Genomic DNA, 21,569 nt, shown 5'->3' on the forward strand with positions numbered 1-21,569 from the left:
AAAAATCAGCTTGAGTGAAATGAACCAACACAGTGAGTACAGCAATGGGCTCAAGCCTGGTGGACATCATCGTGCTGGCACAGTATACAACAAGGGTCTGATTTGTTGTTTGTAGAGTGACTATGAGTCATGGTCAACTTGCAAACACCTAATAAGAAAGATTATATTGGATTATAATATTAAGGTGTTTTTATTTATGTTTTCCACATTTTTACAATTGAATTAAGTCTTTTGTGTTTTTTTAAAATATTTTTAATTACTTTTTTATTTTTATTATTTGTATATGTGTATACCATCAAATTGGATCCGACTGGTACAGGAGGAAATTGCCCCTCCTTCTCCAGCAGAGCGTCTGGTGAACTCGAACCATGTGCCTTCTGGATTGCAGCCGAGCTTCTTACTGAATTAACTTTTAAACCATTGTTACTTAGAAATGTTTAAAATTCATATGTTGTGGTCTGTATATGTTGTGTGTACTGTAGAATTGGAACATACTCATAGCAGACCCTCCAGCAGGTTTTTATTGCTGTTCAGTGCTGTCAAGTCAAATAAGACTCATAGCACCTCTATGAACAAAAGATCTGAACCCTGTTTTATCCTGTGCCAGCCTTACACTTCCTGAAACACGTTAGCCCATTGAAGCAGTCACTGTGCCAGTCCACCTAGTTGACGGTCTTCCTCTTGTCTACTCTGTACCCTTCCCAGCATCAGGTCCCTCTCCAAGGAATAGCCCCTCGTAGCAACATGTCCAAAGTATGAGGCAAAGCTTCATGATTCTTCCTCCAAAGAGCACTCTGGCTGCACCCTCTCTAAGACATAAACTGGTTGTTCTCTTGACCATCCAAGGGATGTTCAGCACTCTTCACCACCACCAGAGCTCAAAGGCGCCAATTCTTTTCCTGTCATCCTTATTCATTGTCTAGTTTTCACATGCATACAAGTAAGTAATCAGAAAGACTGTGGCCTGAATTAGATGTGCCTTAGTCCTCAAAATGATATCACTACTCCTCAATAATTTGAAGAGGTCCCTAACTGCAGGTTTTCCCAGTGCAGTGTGGCTCCTTATTTCCAGACTGCTGGTACCAAGGGTGTTAATTGTGGATCCAAGCAAGATGAAGCTGTTGACAGTTTCAGTCTTCTCTCCAGCTGTCATGTTACTCACTGCCTGTGGTCCACTGGTAAAAAAAAATCTTTGTTTTCCTGACATTGAAATGCAATCCATACTGAAGGCTGCATTCCTTGATCCTCCACAACAAGCCCTTCAAGCAGGTTTTTGGAGGAAGTAAATTCCATAGGAAGAGATTGCCCTTCTCTCTCCTGTGGTTTGAAGCCACTTGCCTTAGGGTTGGCAGTACAACTCCTTACCAGTTAAAAATAATATCTTAGTTGAATATTCAAAGGAGCACTGGTGATCTATTTGTAAGAAGTTGAGTTTTAATTCCAAAGGCATGTGGTTCAAATCCACTCGCTGCTTCACGAGAGAAGTATGGGCAGTCTCCTTCCATTCTATTTACTCTCGTTGAAAACCCACTGGTCAGCTATGAGTTAGTTCCCACTTGACAGCCCACAACAACAGTTGAATCTTCAGACAGCATGTGAGAGGTGTTTGATGACAGATTCTTGGAGTCTAATGATCTGATATTTCACTTACTAGTAACTAATAATAAATATATTTAGTTAGTATTCTAATGTTAAGGATCTCTAATGGTTTTGTGTATAATGTGTATACATTGCTAAGTGAAAGGTTGTTGATGATTCAACAAGTACTTTACAAAAGAGAAAATCCATGTAACCAATAGATATGAAATGAACTTAAATTTCAGTAATCAGGGAAATTCCAATGAAATCTTGGTTGCAGTTAAAAATGTGTTTTGATTGAACTCCTTTTAAGAGTAGCTTGCCTTATTTATCTCTTGTGGCCTTGTAATAAGAAGTTGTGCTGCTATTTCCAAGGCATGCAATTTGAATTCACCACCTGCACCTTGGAGGAAGGATGGGCATTCTCTTCCCATGAGATTTACTGCTGATGAAAACTCTCAGGCAGGTCAGCTGTGGGTCAGTTCCAACTCAATAGCACACAACAACAACAACAGTAGAATTGAAAATTCCTATGTTTTACGAACATTTCAGCCCTAGAAAAATGTGTACAAAATTGTTCATAGCAGCATTTTTCATAATAGTCAAAAGCTTGGTGCAACTTAAATATCTGTATACAATAGTAGTTGTTGTGAACTGACCCATGAAAAAACATGGTTTTTCAGACAGTTAATCACACAAGAGGAGATTGCCCATCCTTCTCCCACAGAACAGATAATTATTTTTTCATATAGCAGATTACAATATTCTGTTAATAGAAACTAACTTTATTAAATCCTAGAGATCAATCTCAAACAAAACTCAAAATAATACATTACTTATGGTTCCGTTCATATAGTTAAAAATAAGCAAAACTAAAACATTTAGGGGAATGTGTATATTGATTACAACTTATAAAGAAAATTAAAACTTATTACTCAGTTTCAAGGTAAACCTGTAAAGGGGAAAAGGAAAAGTGTGTTTGAAGGAGAAATAGTGGTTTGATAATGGTTTACTTTTTGACCCTGATTAGAATCCATGTTCTGTTTATAATTGTTGGTTTCTGTATAAAATTTTGTGTACCTGTCTTTGCATATCTTGGGAGTTTTTAAATTAATTTTTATGCAATCATTTATATACATATATTTTATATAATTAATTACAATTGATCAATGTCCTTTATCACTACGTCTCATCAGACTTCATTACGCCATGCCTTTCTTTCATCCTACTCATCCATTCACGAATGTCTGCCACCCCAGTATTATCCCCTCACCTCCTTCCCAGACTTCTACCTTCCCCTCTCCCTTTTGAACAGTTGTACATATCCTGTTACAGGTTTCTAAGTACATTAGCCTTAGTGTCCGTTCATCAGTTCTTCCCTTCTCTTGGTCCTACTCTCCCTTCTATCACTCTGCCTCCTCTGTTACACTCTAGTAGTTTTAAGCAGTATTTATCCTTTTGTGATAGAATTCAGTGTATTTTCCTCTAGTCTTGCCCTTGTTGTATAGTGTTTTACAAATTACAGTCTGGTTTTTAATGCTGCATAGTATTCTATTTAGTGAATGTACCACAATTTCTGTCCATTAATTTTTAATGGGCATTTGGACTTAATGGGCATTTCCATCTTGCTATTGCAAATTATGCTGTGATAAACATAGATGTACATGTATCCGTTTGTATCTCAGCTCTTGGGAATATATTCTTAGTAGTGGAATTGGATTATATGGAATTTCTGTATTCACCTTTTTGAGGAAATGCCAAACTGTTTTCCATAGTGGTTGTATCATTTTACAGTTCAACCAATGGCGCATGATGGTTTGAATCTCCTCATCCTAGCCAAATTTGTTGTTTGCTGTCCTGTTAAACTTTGCTACTGCTACTGGGTGAGATGTTTTCTCATTGTTGGTTTGATATGTATCTCTCTAATTGTTAGTGACTTTGAGTATTTCCTCCTTTTTTTTTTTGCCATCCAAATACCCTCTCCAGTGAAGAGTATTTTCATGGATTATCAGTCTTTTTTTTTTTGTAGATGCCTTGTTGTTGTTGTGGCTGTTGTTTTTGTTAGTTTCCAGGGATTGGAGTACAACTCATAGCTACCCTGTGAACAGTAGACCTGAATCTTGTCCAATCCTGTGCCATTCTCATCTTTTCTGCCACATTAGAGCCCATTGTTATAATCACTAAGCCAATCCATCTCATTGAGGATACTTCTTCCCTTCTCTGACTCTCCATTTTTCTGCACATGATATCTTTTCCCAAGTTTTCTGTCAATTTTACCAGACCCTTGTCTGAAATGATGTTACCAAATATTATTTTCCCAGTCTATGGGTTTGCTTTTCACTCTACTGGGAAAAGGGTTTTGATGCATACAAGGATTTGATTTTTAGACGGCCCCATTTGTCATTTACATCCTTTTCTGGTTTGCATTTTTGCCTTTGTTTGCAAGCCCATTCAGGGTAAATTTCTTCCTGTTTTCTATCTCAGTTTTAAGAAAATGAAGTGGTTTTTTTTATTCCTGTTGTCTAGAAAGAATTAAAAATATTTGTTAGAGGCAAGGATGGTGAATCTTTGTTTCACATACTTACCATGTTACTAGGAGGGATCTGTCCTTGGAAAAAGACCTCATGCAATGGAAGGTAAAGGGTCAGCAAAAGAGAGAACAGTCCTCAAAGAGATGGACAGTGGACCCTGTAAAGGAAGAAATTGGAGGATGACACAAGATGGGACAAAGTTCATTGTGGCTATGAATCTGGTTGTCTAGACATCCCCTAACAACAAATTTCAAAATAGAAGACTATTATTAAAAGGAGGGAAAGGCAGAATTTGTCTTATTTTATTCTAGTAGACTAAATTCTTGAAAATTAAGCCATGTTTTTTACCTTTATTTAAGTACTAGAAACAAGCTCTAATCCTTAAAACAGTTACTGTTATTAAATTCAACATATATTAAAAGTAGAGTCTGCATTATATCCTTACATACAAGTCTCAGTAGAAGTTAGCAAAGATAAAAGTTTTCTTTTTTTTAAAAACTTCACAATGGAGATCTTCTACTTATTTCCATGGGGCGGGGAATAAGACTGCGAAATAAGGATGAATATTAGATGCCTTCGCATTGTGGTGCTGGAGAAGAGTCTTGAACATATCATGGACTGCCAAGGAAACAAATGGGTCTGTCTTGGAGAGGATGAAACCAAGTCTCTCCTTTGAGGCTAGGATTTTTAAGCTTCACCTCACTCACTTTGGGCACATAGCCAGGAGAGATGAGTTCTTGGAGAGGGACATCATGCTTGGAAGGGTAGATGGACAGTGCAGGAGAGGAAGACCCCGGATGAGATGGATAGATACAGTAACTGGGACAATGGGGGTTGGTGTGTCAGAATTAGTGAGACTGCTTCAGTACAGGGAAGGGTTCAGAGCTGCTGTACTTAGGGTTGCTGTACATCGCAGGCGACTCAATGGTACATAACAACAGTAACATACTGTGACAGGTTTGGAAGCAGGAGTGGTATCTACTTCCTAAATAATATGCTTCCAGAAATACAGTAAACTTTGATAAATGTCAGTAGTTGTAGAGGTGCTTTAGGCCTTTTGTTCATAGGGTCCCTGTGAGTCGTGCTCAACTCAAAGGCAAACAACAGTTAACTAATTACTGTCATCCAGTAAGTTCTGACTCAGGTCCACTCTCCATCAGATTTCTAAGGCTGCACAGGAGGAGACTGCCCATCTTTTTCCTTCAGAGAGTCTAGTAGCTTTAAACTCACAGCCTGGATAGCAGTTTAGTATATCATGCACTGTGACACCAGACATGGGTATGGATAGATACTTAGGCCAAATAACTTTCCAAATCCAAAATTTGTCACAAACCTTAATATTCTGAAAAATTTCAGACCTCTAGGCTTTTTATGAATCCTTATCAAAGACCTCACAGAAAGTTTTTAAAGCTTACAATAAAAGATATCCTGAATCTTCCATTTTTTTACTTTGTAAACTAACACCAGTAATTATAGTAATATATGTATGTTTGTATGTGTGTTTATTTGTGTATGCATGTATTTATAGACACATGTAACTTCCATAAAAAAACCTGTAAGTCTATAAACAGTTTGCATGTATTATTTTCATTATTTAACTTAGATATATAAACTGTGAATTTGCTGCTACTTAATAATACTTACTTAAATAATAAAGATAAATAGATTCAATAATACTTAAAAAGTATTGTTTGAAATTTTTTCTTAGAATATTGTGAAAAGAAGCCCAATATATTTATTTAAAAATAAAAAGTCAAACCAGCCTTATTCTTGTTTCCTCAAGTCTCTTCCTCTGTCCTTCAGAACCTTCACTATTTCAGTCTCCTGTTTCAACAGCAAAGTTGATATGTAGACTAGGCAATGAGAGGCATGTCAGCAAGTAGCATATGTACTTGATCTGTGGTTAATGTTTCCATGAGCTTGAAAGGTAAAAGTTCTAGTACTTTATAACAAGAGTAATGGAACACATGACTTTGAAGATGCTTGTTGGACTTTGTCCCATTATTGGGATCAGTTTTCTCTTTGATTAGAGGAGTAGTCCTTCGTCATCTCTTGTTGAAGTTTGCACTTCTTTCAGGATTCTTGGTTGTGAAAGCACTGTGACCAGACTTGATTTGGGGCTTACATACATACCTTGATTAATAGACACACAATTTGTGACTGAAAGGATCACTGAGTTTTCTTCGTCAAAGCTCTTTAATTTTAACAAGTAGAAACCCATTTAAAATAACCTCGAATGAAATTCTTTTAATTTAAAATTGAAGTAGACAACAGCCAAAGTTTTCAAGTACCTGACTTCAGACTCCACAAATTCTATCTCAAGGGCTGCTTCAAATTAAAATGAAATAATACCCAGTTAACCTTTTTTTAATCAATTCATAACTCCTACATTTAAAAAAAGTAAATGCTATCTTTTCACTTTCAGTAGGAGGAAACATTTGGTGAACTATATAGGTCTATTATCCCAGTGCTGTACAGAGTTTTAGAACTCTGTTGACCCTCTATAAAGGGCATAAGATTTTTCTTACTCTTGGAAAGTACGGCTTTTGTTTATTACATTTCCACAGTCAGAGCCTTGGGCTATTAATTAATTATAGGTAACTGCACACTCACCATGTTGCTGGTGGTGCCATCAAGTTGACTATGAGTCCTCGCAACCCTGTGAACAACAGATCTGAACCCTGACCTATCCTATGCCATACATAACCATCCCTAACATAATAGTTGAGCCCATTACCACTGTCACTGTGTCAGTCCATTTCATTGAGAGTCTTCATTTTGCTAAGCCTCTATCTCTCCAAGTATTATGTCAATTTCCAAAGAACAGCCTTCTCTCCTAGGAGCACCCAGCCTACTCTTTCTCCATGACATGTCTGTCGGTTCTTTTGGTAGTCCGTGGGATATTCAGTACTATTCCCCAACCACAACTTAAAAGGCATCAGTTCTTCTGTCATCCTTGTTCATTGGCTAGCTCAGGTGGCATTGCAATAGTTGGAAAGGCCAAGGCCTGAATCAGTGCCTCTTAATCTTTACATTGACATCATTGTTCTTCAGGAGTTTGGAACAGTCCCTAATAGCAGACTTTCCCAGTGCAGTACATCTCCTGACTGCTGTTACCAAAGGGGTTAATTGTAAATTGATAAATGCACCATTTTCCAGCAACTTTTAGAATATCTCTTACAACAAATTGAACTTTAGATTGAACTTTATATAATTGTATTTGTTTGGTTCAAAACCAGATACCTACACAACCAGGAAAGTATAATATTGATTAAATGGAACCTTCTAAAGATTTAAGTCCCTCTCTGCATCGAGTATTTTTTCCAGTAGCATGAAAAGAAAGCCTACTGACTGAGGAAAAAATATTTGGCAGTGACATCTCAGACAGGGGTCTCATGGCGAAAGTTTACCGAATCCTACAGGGCCTCTACATGAAAAAGACTGATAACCCAATAACAAAATGGGAAAAAGACATGGAAAGACTTTTCACAGAGGAAGGAAGACTTTCAGATGGCCAGCAGACACATGACAAAATGTGCAAAATCACTAACAATGAGAGAGATGCAAATCAAGACCACAGGAGCAGTGGCAAAGTTTTAATAGGACAGCAATCAGTAAATTCTGGAAGGGATGTAGAGAAATTGGAACTCTCATACACTGTTAGTGAAACTGTAAAATGGTACAGCTACTCTGGAAGGCAATTTGGCATTTCCTAAAAAACCTAAACATAATGATTCCATATGACCCAGCTACTCTGCAGTGTACCCCAAGGAAATTAAAACTGAGACACAGATGGAGATTTGTATACCTATGTTCATAGCAGCATTATTCACAATCTCAGGAACTTGGAAACAGACCAAATGTCCATAAACAAACAACTGGCTTGGGAAATTGTAGTACATTCACATGATGGAATACTATGCAGCACTCAGGAGAAATGATTTGCAAAAATATAACATGGGAGAGGCTAGAGAACAATATTCTCCATGAACTCAATATCTTAAGGACAGATACTGCATAAGACCTGATTTTTAAAAAAGGATAACTAGTAAGATGTGTATAAAAGTCTAAGGAGGGCAGGGTAGGGGTCACTGAGTTCAAGGATGATGGAGGAGTGGATCACGGACTCACAGAGTTTGGTGGGTGGAAGAAGGGGCTGAAGGCATTAGGAAAGATCCAGTAGGATCTGAAAAAGGGTAATAGTGGGAATAGATCAGTGATGATTAATTTTAGAAGACATAATATATGGGAATAACCGTATGAAATCCAGTATGAATGAAGGAATGTGTGAAATACAATGTATATGAATGGGAAAAAAATGCAAAAAAGAAAAAAAAAACACAAAACACCAAACCCAGATAGCAAATTGTACACCCACAAATGGCCAGAAAGCAAGTCCTTAGGGAGTTACACTGCTAACCCCAAGCCCAGGCTTCTCCGACATTTTCTAATCCACCAGAAACTCTGTGGGACGAAGTTGGACAGTCTCTTCCTCTGTAGTTTATAGCTTTGGAAGCCCACTGGGGTTTCTGAGTTGATACCAGTTTGATGGTAATGACTTTGGCATTTATCATACACACACAGTTCTGAAGACACGTATTAAGTTTTACCGTTCCTTGAACAAAGTTGTCTCTGGATTTATTTTTTATAAATTTATTACTTAAGCAATTTAGAAAACTTGTGATGTTACTTGCTGCAGCATCCTCATACTTCTCAAGGATGTTTTTTGTTATTTTGTATATAGTCATAACCACATATTTTATACATGTGTAAAAGCTTGTCTGGATTCTCACAGTGTAAACCAATCTAGACTTCAGTGTTTGACTTGAAATTTCTTAGTGAAAGATATAAGTACTATTGATTATGTAAAGGCGTTTGACTATATAGATCATAACAAACTGTGGCTGACTCTGAGAAGAATGGGAATCCCAGAACGCTTGATTGTGCTAATGCAAAACCTATACTTGGACCAGGAGGCAGTCATCAGAACAGAGCAAAGGAACACTGCATGGTTCAAAATTGGGAAGGGTGTATGCCAGGGATGTGTCCTATCTCCATACCTTTTCAACCTATATGCAGAACAGATTATACAGGAGGCTGGACTGTATGAGGAGAATTGTGGCATCAGGATTGGTGGAAGATTCATCAACAATCTTTGTTATGCAGATGACACAAGCCTACTTGCTGAAACTAAGAAGGACCTGCAGCACATCCTACAGAGGGTCAAGGACTGCAGCCTTCAGTATGGATTGAGGCTCAATGTCGAGAAGACAAAGTTTCTAACCACTGGACCAATTGGCAGCATCAGGATGGATGGTGAAGAGATTGAGATTGTTCACAGCTTTAGTTTGCTTGACTCCACAGTCAACACTCTTGGCACCAGCAGCCAGGAAATTAAAAGACATATTGCAATGGGAAAGTCTGCTGTTAGGAACCTCTCCAAAGTACTGAAGAACAATGGTGTTTCTCTGGGGACTAAGGTGAGTCTGGTACTAGGGAGGATAGAAGGGGAGTAGATGCCTTTGACCTGTGGTGCTGGAGAAGAGTATTGAATGTACCATGGACTGCTAAGAAAATGAACAAGTTCAACCTGGAGAGGGTTAAACCAGGCTGCTCCTTGGAGGCAAGGATTCTGAAGCTTCGTCTGACATACTTCAGACATGTTGCAAGGAGGGACCAGTCCTTGGAGAAGGACGTCATGGTTAGGGTGGAGGGACAGCACAGGAGAGGAAGACGCTCTATGAGATGGATTGATTCAATGACTGGGGTAATTCATGTGTGTGTGTGTGTGTGTGTGTGTGTTAGAGACAGTGAGATGGGCATAGGACCAAGCAGGGTTTAGGGCTGTTGTACATAGGGTCGCTATGAGTCGCAAGTGACTTGACTGCAATACCAGCAACAACAACAACAACAACAACATGGAAGATAGGTAAATAAAGGATACTTTATCTTAATGGCCTATAGTAAATCCTCATGATATTCCAGGAAAGAAGCAGTGGAAAGAAAATACTACATACAGATGGGAATTTAAAACTAGGCCGTAAAGAGCTACGAAACAGTCATACAGAAAAGAGAGGAAAGCAGAGTTTCAAACACGTGGATTGACATCATGACTTTTTGTGAGTATGAGGACAATAATTTCTACCACTCTGGCTAGATCAGAAGTTTTCAAGTAGGGTAGATATGGAAATGATGGGAGGAAAGAAGTCAATAGATGACTTTTACAAAATTAACTGGTTGGATTAAAAGTCAGAAATCTTTTTTCCCTTTGTAGTTTAATGTAGGCATTTCAAACACAGAGGAAGAGTATGACAGTGATTCAGGGATCTCTTTTCCCTGTAAGTACTTGTAGGCAGCACACTACCTGCTTGAATTTCACCCTGTTCTGACTCAGAGTGACACCCTCCTCTCAGCTGCCTTTCGGAGGTTGTAAATATTTTTTGGGAGGAGACTGCCTGTGTCCTCAGAGTGACTAGTGGATTGATGATTACACATATGTTTTCAGAATTTTAAATAAAAAAAACAAATACTTGGTCCAATGATAAATTCTAGTAATAGTCATTTAGAAATTTCTTTCTCCCTAAGTTAAATGTAATCAGCTACTCCACAGGAGAAAGATGAGCAATGTCTTCCCATGTGATTTGCCCCCTGAAAACCCACTGAAACTATGAGTTGGTCTCACTCAACAGCACATAACAACATAAACGACAACAGGTCAAAGATAGATTGACTCTCATAACTGTAACCAGATTGACTTTTATTCTTGGAAAGCCCCACACTGTGGAGTTCATGTGATTGTGGACCCTCCCTGACCCCACACACTTCCATAGGTTATCTTCTTGGACTTCCTCTCTTAAATCTTATTTCTGAACACTTTTTATCTAACCCAAAAGAAGGAAAACTTGGGGTAATTCTTTAAATAGTGTCACTTAATTATTTGTAGCATGTCAGAATAAATTAAGAAAACATTTTTGTGAAGATATAACCAGGACCCTATGGTGTAGATGTGGTTATTTTGTACAATATCTTTATAATTGGAAATTGATGTTGTTTGGTCAGTTTGCCAGGTTTAATTTGTATTTGTTTAGGTTTATCAGTATTTATTATTATTATTATTATTATTATTATTATTATTATTATTTCTTATTCTGGGGCTTCATCTGACATACTTTGGACATGTTGCCAGGAGGGACGAGTCCTTGGAGAGGGACATCATGCTTGGGAGGGTGGAGGGACAGCGCAGGAGGGGAAGATGGATTGATTCGGTGACTGGGGTAATTGGGATGGGTGTGTCAGAGGCAGTGCGGTTGGCGCAGGATAGAGCAGGGTTTAGGGCTGTTGTGCATAGGGTCGCTATGAGTCGCAAACAGCTCAACGGCACATAACAACAACAACATTATAATTAACAGCAGTAGTAGTATTACATTAGGAAAGTCCCCTATCAGGGACCTCTCCAAAGTACTGAAGAACAATGATGTCGGTCTGAAAACTAAGGTGTGCCTGATCAAGACCATAGCCTTCGCAATTACTTGCTATGTGTCAGATAATGCCTTTGAGCTGTGGTGCTGGAGAAGAGTGTTGAATATACCATGGACTGCTCGGATAACCAACAGGTTCATCTTAGAGATGGTGAAGCCAGGCTGCCCCTTGGAGGCAAGAACTCTGAGGCTTCATCTGACATATTTTGGGTATGTTACAAGCAGGGACTGGTCCTTGGAGAAGGGACATCATGCTTGGAAGGGCAAAGAGATGGAGAAAAAGAGGGAGACCATCAATGAGATGGACTGATAGAGTGACTGGGGTAATGAGGGTAGGTGTGTCAGAGACAGTAAAGTTGGCCCAGAATAGAGCAGGTTTCAGGGCTGTTGTACATAAGGTTGCTATGAGTGCTAATCCCTTCGACAGCACATAACAGCAACAGCGTTATGATCAGTAGTAGATTATTTCATTTGGAAAACTTTAGCAATAATTCATTTCATGATTACCATATTCTATGATTTAGGGATCTGTATTAGTATCATAGTATTAGAGAAGTCCTAATGAATATGAACTTTGGGGGAGAGACAAGCTTCTTTGTTTCTTTTTATTCACCTTTGTCAATTAAGATAATTTGTTTCTTGACTAATAAACACTTTGACACTTTCAGCCAGGGGGAAAAAAATAACAATAATGGTAATTTTCAAGAAAGAAAATAGTGACTTTTAGACAGATAATCTTCATTGATTATGAAGGAACTAGGAAAAATGTTACTGGATAAATGTATGCAAACCAAAATGAATTTGCTTCATAATTGCAAAAATTCTGACTTCTTGTACAGTTGGGGAAAGGCATACAGTTATTTGTGTGCCTGTCTGTTTTCTACAAATTGACTTACCTCTACAGAGTTTTACAATAGCTTAAAGCAGTAAATGTACAAACTCCATCAAATCCAGTTACTTGGAAAGTGATGTCCTAAGCAGTGTGTGGTTTTACATTAAAGATACTTCGTAATATTTTCAATCCATTTAAAAATGTTTCACAGTTTATTCTTATGTTGAAAAATAATAGCCTTTAAAACCTACTTTTTGTACCATAAGTTCCAGTTTGTAGACAAAGTATCCAAATTGGCCTAAAATCACAAAAAGAAAACCTGTAAAAATAGAAACTTAATGTTGTTATGCCAGATAGGAAAATGTTTATTTTAAAAGACCGTTAACAACCAACTAATACATTTCAAGATTTCATCAGTGTTAATTTTGATTTTCAGAGGTAACCTAACAAACTACTATTATGTTTTATTTTAAGGAATATAAATTTCAATAAAGCTACTAAAATGCAAAAAAAAATTAAATAAATAAAAGACCGTTAACTGACTTTCCAAAATAAGATGTTATTTTCTCTAGAAACAAGCTTATAAAGTCTGTGGGTATCTAATTGTCTAAATAATAGTCTGATTAGAAACTGTTTTAGAATTTGGCTGTAAAAGTTTTAAGACCCATTGTATCTACTCTGCTTAAATTGATGGAAAATTATTTGTCATGGTATAACCATTTAACAATTTGTAATAATTCTTATAAATAAAACCAATTTTTGAAGTTGCAGTATCCTTTGAATGGTAGATAGTATAGAAGTTTGAAATTATTTTGGCAATGGTGTTTTCTTCTTAAATTTGCTAGATGCCACTGGAAAAATCATATTTGCAAGGAATAAAAAATTTAAAGATTTTAGTTACTTAAGAATGGAGCACAGTAATAGCATTAGAGTATGTAGGCAAATATTATTAATCTATTACTTAATATTAATATTAATAAAATTAATATTATTACTTTTTCCTACTTACAAATGATTCCTCATAGTCATAACCTTTCAGACAACTTTGTTCATCTATTATTGTTGCAAACTGAAATTGGCCTGTCTCCCATAATCCTGTCCCTGGCCTTGTTAATAGATTACAGCATTCCACTTGTTAGTCCCAGTGACACCAGAGAAATAATTTACTGTTATGCTGCTTTATAATGATAAAGAAGAAGTCTTTTTATGGTAGTTGAATTTTCAAAACAATTGATAAGGAGACAGAAGTTGGATATCAAACAGAGGTACATTAACTTGTTATCTGCATAGCTGACACAGCCTCTTAAATGCTCATGATGACAGGAACCCTTCTGAAGTGAAGGCTTGCTCAAATGTAGATAATGGAGAGGTTATTTTTTTCCCCCAAATACAAGAAGACTAATCTTCCATTTGTAAAACAAAAATTCCTGGTACATGTAATTATTGAACAGTCCACTTTGTTTCTTAATAGATTAGAAAACGTGTTCAAAAAATACATTCGTTCAATACTATCTGAGAAAGTTTATTGATTAGCATTTTAACATCTCAAGAAGAGCAAGATTATTACTTACTTACCTTAAAATAAATTAAAATTATGCAAAACTATCTACAGATTTCAGGCTGGAATGAAAGTAAACCAGTTCTTTATAGTCTTAAAATTGTAGTGAAAATAAATTTCTATTTAAACTATTCTTTATTTCTAGTTTTTGTCAAAATTGATAGGTAGGTAGTAGTTCTAGGCCTATCCATTTGCTGTACAGAGATAACTTGAGGTTGCTGTGATGCTAAACACTGTAACACTAATGTGTCAGATGTGATAATAGTTACTCATGGTGGACAGTGTTTGGTGGAACTCCCTGATTAAAACAAGCTTGCAAACAGGACTGGCATCTACTTCTGAAATATCTCGCTTTCAGAAACTCTATGAACGTGGAGAAATGATGAAAGTTAATAGGGTCGCTGTGAGTCATCTATGACACCTAACAACAACGACATGTAGTTTATGGTCTTTAAATGTGTCCCAGTATTCAGAGTTTTAACGTTTTCAGTACTGATAGCAACCTGCAGCAAATTGGCAGGCAAACCTTGTCCATGTGATTAGTTAGACCCACAGAACGCAGTGCCATGGGTCACATGGTATGTTTGCTATATCTGTATTTCATGTAATGAGACCTTGTGTATGGAATTCTTGGCACATGCTAAGTAATTTCATAAGTTAACATGTCTATACTTATGATTCCTTATACATACAAAAAAAATAATCAAGTTGAATCCATTTTAGATAAATGAAAACATTCTCCACTGTTAATATATTATGTTTATGTTTATATTCTACTTTCAAGAAAAAAGATAAAATAAGCATCTTAAGTATTGAGTCATATAAGATACTAAGAGCTAGTGTTGTAAGTTCTTTAAAAGATAAATATAGTGTGTTGTTATGTACCATTGAGTTGAAACCAACCCATCACTGACCCTCCAGTGGGTTTTCAGAGGTAATGAATCTCATAGGAGGAGATTACTCATTCTTCTCCTATGAACAACTAGTGGATGTGAACCTCATACCTTCAGGATTTCCATACAACTTCTTACCACTAGGCCATAGCTTATTAATTATTAATTAACTTATTTGTAATCGAACATTGTACACTATATTAAATGTGTTGCAAACACATTTGTCTTAACTATTTACTGATTTTTATTTCCCTCTCCCACCTTCGCATTCCTGGTAAAATCAAAGAATGTTTCAACATGTGAATCTTTTTTTTAGCTTTTTATAATAGTGGGCTTAAACAATACCTGTCCATTTGTCCACCTGGCTTATTTGGAAACATTTAATAACTTCCTAACACTTCTCTGTGGATGGCTAACTGGAATAAATCAACAAGTCTCAAGGTTTAAGTTATTGAAATTGCTACTTCTCCAAATCCACAGAAAACAACACCTTAAAATGAGAATCACAAAGATTGAAATGCAGGAGCAAACAGAAAGCCTTAGACATTCTAGAAATAAACTAACACGGCAAGTGTTAGGACAAGGTTTCAAGCTGTTTTTCATGAGTTCATTATGTGTCATTGTTGACTCAGCAGCATCTGATAACAACATTTAAGTAATTGGTTTTAAATTTGTTTTTTTTAAAAAGCTAATCAGTTCGTGATGACTTTGTAAATTTAAAAACTTTTAAAAGAAGCCAGAATATGAAACCAGCCCCTTTGCATTATATTTTTATCCTCAAGCAAAAGGAATAATAGTTAGTATGATTTTAAGATACTTCAGTGACACTCAAGATATTCTCCAGAAAATCATTTTAGTAAATTGGATGAAACTATGAAAGAGCTCAATTAAAAGGGCTAGGGGGCAGGGGGTTGAGGGTAGCAGCTTTTTATTAAAATTATTTTTTTAAATATGAAGTAATTAATATTATAATGACTAACAAACACATGAAGAAATTCTGTGGATTATTAAACTGTTAGATGCAAATCAAAACAAGGAAGGAGACATCATCTTATCTCCACAATCATGGCAAATTCTACGGGAAAGGCTGATGAGGATGTGAAGTGATCAGAATTTTCATTCACTGCCGAATGGACTGAAAAGGCACAGTCACTGAAAAGTAATCTGATGTGTCCTTAAGAAGTTGAAAATGAAAATCTATTTGATCCAGCAATCACCTACCACCTTTATTGTCATAAAGGCATAAGAGCACTACACAAGCAGATAAATGTACAGTGTTGTTCATTCCAGCATTATTTACAATAGCAAAGAGAGAGAAACAACCCAAGTGTGCATCAACAGGTGAACTAGCAATAATATATACACACAATGGAATACTGCACAACAACTAAAGAATAATGAGTTTTAAAAATCCCATATAACATGGGTGAATCTGGAAAATTGAACATAGTAACGTAAGTCAGTTACAAATGGACAGGTATTGTTTAAGCCCACTATTATAAAAAGCTAAAAAAAAAGATTCACATGTTGAAACATTCTTTGATTTTACCAGGAATGCGAAGGTGGGAGAGGGAAATAAAAATCAGTAAATAGTTAAGACAAATATTAGATAAGGGAAAGGCAATAATAATAAAGGTTGTTCAGCTCATTATCACTAAAAAGGAAGACAAGTTTATAATAATAGCATGATGTACATATAATTTATAAAGTAGTCACTAATGACACATAAATACTACATTTCAACTTTAATACTTCTAAATTATATAGTAAGAATGTAAATATTCAAACAGGAATGAAATGAAAGATACTGAGATACTGTAGTAATTCTTTCTGGTAAACAGAGTTTAAAAAAAAAGAATGTCAATAGATGAAGTTGCCAAAATCTATAACTTTCTAAAATACTCTGGTAATTTCTCTTAATAAACATTTTGATACATTACTCTTTTAGATCTTGCATTCATTGGATAAACTTAGATAAATTGGTCAAGTTGTAATCCGGTTTGAGTGTAACTTTCAGAGAGCAGTGAGTAATTTCGTGTTCTATAAGTCATCTCAAGAATGACTCCTCTTATGTACAGCTAGAACATTTATTTTTATTTTATCTAAGATTTACCTTATTTGAGAAACCTGAGTACATTTATGATAATTTTAAATCATTTCAGTGGCTCGTATGTAATTCATTTAATTCAGTCTGTGCTCTCAAAAAAATGACCAAAGAATTCATGGCAAGTTAGTGTGATTTGTGTGTGAATTTTCCAATTGTATTTCAGACTTTAAGAAAGAAAGGCCTTAATGGTTGTGAGAGCCCTGATGCTGACGATTACTTTGAGCACAGTCCACTCTCGGAGGACAGATTCAGCAAACTAAATGAAGATAGTGATTTTATTTTCAAACGAGGCCCTGTAAGTACTTTTCCTTTACCTCTCCTTGTTACTTGTTGATCCTTTTTGTTAACTTCATTATCTAGGCTCTGAACAAGAAGGAGCACAGAGGGTGCGACAGCCCAGATCCTGATACTTCATATGTGCTAACTCCACATACAGAAGAGAAATACAAAAAAATTAATGAGGAGTTTGATAATATGATGAGGAGTCATAAAATCGCAGTGAGTACGAAAGTATGGTTTGTGCTTTTATCTGTGCATGAAGACTCTGACTACACACCTTACCATTTTCATAGGTGATGACAACAATAGAAGTGTTAGAATGCCACTATTTTAACTAATTTTTATTTGCTTTAGAGAATTTTAAATAATCACTGTTTTAACAATAGAAGGAAAAGAAAATTATTCTGTACATTCTCTACTACTTAATTCCCTTGTGTCTGAGATTCCAGCTTCTTCATCTCTAAATGAGTGATTTAGCTCAAGCAGGATCCTTTCTAACTCTAATATTTGATGGTTTCATAGAGAGTATATGTATATAAGACTTCACTCTACTTTCCTTGACTTATTAAAATTGTTATGTATGCTTGAATAGATATCTATATTATAAAATGTAGTGATTAGATTTTTTAATAAAATTTGATATTTCAGAATTATTTGTAATACATAATTTTTGTAATAGTAGTACAGCTAATCAAGGATGCTTTGGGCAGAATGTTAAATGATCCCAGGAAGTATTAAAAGAAGATGGAAGGAATATACTGAGTCATTATATAGAAAGGAATTGGCAGATACAGAGGAATTTAAAGAAATAACATATGAGCAAGAGCCTATGGTGATGAAGGAAGAAGTTCAAGCTGCTTTGAAGGAAATAGCAAAAAATAAGGCCCCAGGAATAGATGGTCTACCAATTGAAGTATTTCAGATAACAGATGTTGCCCTGGATGTGCTCACCAAGTTGTGCCAAGAAATCTGGAGAACAACCACTTGGCCAACTGACTGGAAGAGATCTATATTTGTTCCCATTCCAAAGAAAGGTGACCCAACTGAGTGTGGAAACTACAGAACAGTGTCATTGATTTCACATGCAAGCAAGAGTCTACTGAAGATTATCCAAAAACGATTAGAACAGCACATCAGCAGAGAACTGCCGGAAGTCCAGGCTGGGTTTAGAAGGGGTCGAGGTACTAGGGATATTGTTGATGATGTTAGATGGATCTTGGCTGAAAGCAGAGAATACCAGAAGAATGCCTATCTGTGTTTCATTGATTATGCAAAGGCATTTGACTGTGTGGATCATAACAAACTGTGGCTGACTCTGAGAAGAATGGGAATCCCAGAACATTTAAATGTGCTAATGCGAAACCTGTAGTTGGACCAAGAGGCAGTAGTCAGAACAGAGCAGGGTAACACTACATGGTTCAAAATTGGGAAGGGTGTACACCAGGGATGCATCCTGTCTCCATACCTTTTCGACATGTATGCAGAGCAGATTATCCGAGAGGCTGGGCTTTATGAGGAGAATTGTGGCATCAGAATTGGTGGAAGGTCTATTAACAATCTGCGTTATGCAGATGACACAACCCTGCTTGCTGAAACTGAGGAGGACCTCATGCACTTGCTGCGAAGGGTCAAGGACTGCAGCCTTCAGTATGGACTGAGGCTCAATGTCAAGAAGACAAAGATTCTCACCACTGGACCAGTTGGCAGCATCAGGATGGATGACAAAGAGATTGAGAGTGTTCACAGCTTCAGTTTGCTCGGCTCCACAGTCAACACTCTTGGCACCAGCAGTCAGGAAATCAAAAAGCGTATCGAGATGGGAAAGTCTGCTGTTAGGGACCTCTCTAAAGTACTCAGGAACAACAGTGTCTCTCTGGAGACTAAGGTGCACCTGATATAGGCCATGGTATTTGCAGTCACTTGTTATGCATCAGAGAGTTGGACAATGACTAGGGAGGACAGAAGGAGAGTGGATGCTTTTGAGCTGTGGTGCTGGAGAAGGGTACTGAATGTACCATGGACTGCCAGGAAAACAAACAGATTCATCTTGGAGAGGATTAAACCAAGCTACTCTTTGGAGGCAAGGATTCTGGGGCTTCGTCTGACATACTTTGGACATGTTGCCAGGAGGGACGGGTCCTTGGAGAGGGACATCATGCTTGGGAGGGTGGAGGGACAGCGCAGGAGGGGAAGACCCTCTATGAGATGGATTGATTCGGTGACTGGGGTAATCAGGATGGGTGTGTCAGAGGCGGTGTGGTTGGTGCAGGATAGAGCAGGGTTTAGGGCTGTTGTGCATAGAGTCGCTATGAGTCGCAAACGACTCGACGGCACATAACAACAACAGTACAGCTAAAAGCCATTTGATTCTTTGTAAATTTTCCACTTTACAACATCTACTATGAATCTTCTACTCTTAAATTATAGACATTGAGGAAGAGAAACTTAATTTTGTTTTAATATAAACAAGCAATGTACTTAAACTAATTGTAAAACAAATAGTTGCTTTAAGCTTTTTTCTATTCTCATACAGTTAATACTGAAATAGTACTTCTTTGAGTATATGTTACTGAACTTGGAGGTTCTTTTAAGAGCTCTGTTGTTAGGTGCCATCTAGTCAACTACAACTCATAGCAACCCTGCGAACAGATCTAAACCTTGCCCTGTCTTGCACCATCCTCATCATCTCTCATTTGTTTCATTCACTGTATTAGTCCTCCTTGTTGAACATCATCCCCTCTTTCATTAAGTCTCTACCTTCTCAAGCATTATGTCCTCTTTCAAGGACTGGTCTTTCCTAACAGCAAAAGCAAAAAACCCCAAAATGTGTGAGGTGAAGCTTATGTAATAGGCCTCCTAAGATCACCCTGGCTGCAGTTTCCCAGGACATACTGATTTAGTAATTTGGCAGTCCATAGGATATTCAATACTTTCCTCCAAAACCATATTGAAAAAGTGTTAATTCTTCCAATGCATACATAACAAGTAATTGAAAAGATCACAGCTGGGATCAGATGCACCGTAGTCACCTGTGACTCCATTGATAAGAAATACTTAAGGTGGCTATAAAGTATAGACTTTATGAAACATGTAGTTAGTTCCAGAACTGATACTTCATTATTAGGGTAAATTTTTTTAAAACCATGCATCAGAGATAAATTCTTCAAAGTAGGTTTACACAAAAAGAAGCCGTTTGTGAAAAATAGATTTAAGTGGGCTTTGCTGTGATGATTTTTTTAAAATACTGTTTGGCAAACAGAATATACTTTGCAGATATTTTGTGAGGAATAACCAGCTAATGTGATACTGCAGAAATAATTGCATGAGTAAAGTAGTTTTTCTTTTGAAACAATTTTAAACCATTTGTGTTTTAAATTATATATGCATTGTTTTTAATTTGTTGATTAATAACTCTAATTCTCCATCTGAACAGAGAATATAAACTGTATATCCTTCAACTTTGAGTTGTCCATGTACCTTATTATGTAAATCATTATTTTAAAATGTGGGGGAAGGAAGTTACTTTCGTATTTTAGATTATGTAGTAGACCTATTTATCATGGTTAAAAAGCATTTTGTAAATGGTGTATGTTAAAAATGCCAGAGGAAAACAAATCAAACCAAAATTATTGTGAATAGGTAAAATATTTTAGAGAGAGGAAAGATAGCATAATATTTTAAATTTAATCTTAATAACATTTAGAGACTTCAAACCTGATTTCTTTACTAATTCATCAGTAACTAATCTTGTTGTTTAAACTGTTTTTTCTTTTTATTACACCTAGATTGCATTTGGTTATATATACAATAATTTTATTTTTCTTTCATTTTGCTCTTTAGGAATGCGAGTCAGTTAAACCAGACTTGTAATTTTTTTATAATACCCTAAGTTTGACTTATTAAGTTGATAATAAATTTATATTTTTCCCCACCTGTTATATTTTCTCCTTTTAGAGATGTAACATTGCTAATTTATGCTTAGTAATAGTGGTATATTTTTTTAATATCTAAAATTGACCACACTGCTATAGTAGATTCTGACCTGTAATTTTTATCTATATAAATATTTGAAATTTATAACTATTAGTTTTTATGCTGTCAGTGTCTAAAAGTAGAAACTGACAAAGGTTCATGTCAAATAACATTCACACTAAAGTGTAATTCTAAAGGAAATAACATTAAATTTGTAAATAGATTTTAAAACCAGTCTCTTAAAAAAAAGAAACCTTATCTCTATCTTCTGTCAATTACTAGAGGTACTTTGTAAAATAAAGTTTCTAGAGTCAGTTAATATAGATGGAAGTTAAACTAAC

General features: G+C 36.3%; 1 protein-coding gene across 3 annotated transcripts in view; it reads left to right on the forward strand.

Annotated features, from left to right (window-relative positions):
• Positions 1-21,569, forward strand: part of MEF2A (myocyte enhancer factor 2A) — a 183,130-nt gene that overhangs the window by 109,852 nt on the left and 51,709 nt on the right. For 2 of the 3 annotated variants that reach the window (XM_006903203.1, XM_006903204.1), the window contains exon 3: positions 17,141-17,272. In XM_006903203.1, coding sequence (XP_006903265.1) covers positions 17,141-17,272 — 132 coding nt within the window. Of the gene's footprint in view, positions 1-17,140; positions 17,273-17,337; positions 17,476-21,569 lie in introns of all 3 variants that reach the window. The other variant, XM_006903202.1, reaches the window with a different exon arrangement.

This window comes from Elephantulus edwardii, unplaced genomic scaffold (genome assembly GCF_000299155.1).
Source record: "Elephantulus edwardii isolate Elephantulus edwardi_28Jun2011 unplaced genomic scaffold, EleEdw1.0 scaffold00534, whole genome shotgun sequence".
NCBI lineage: Eukaryota > Metazoa > Chordata > Mammalia > Macroscelidea > Macroscelididae > Elephantulus > Elephantulus edwardii.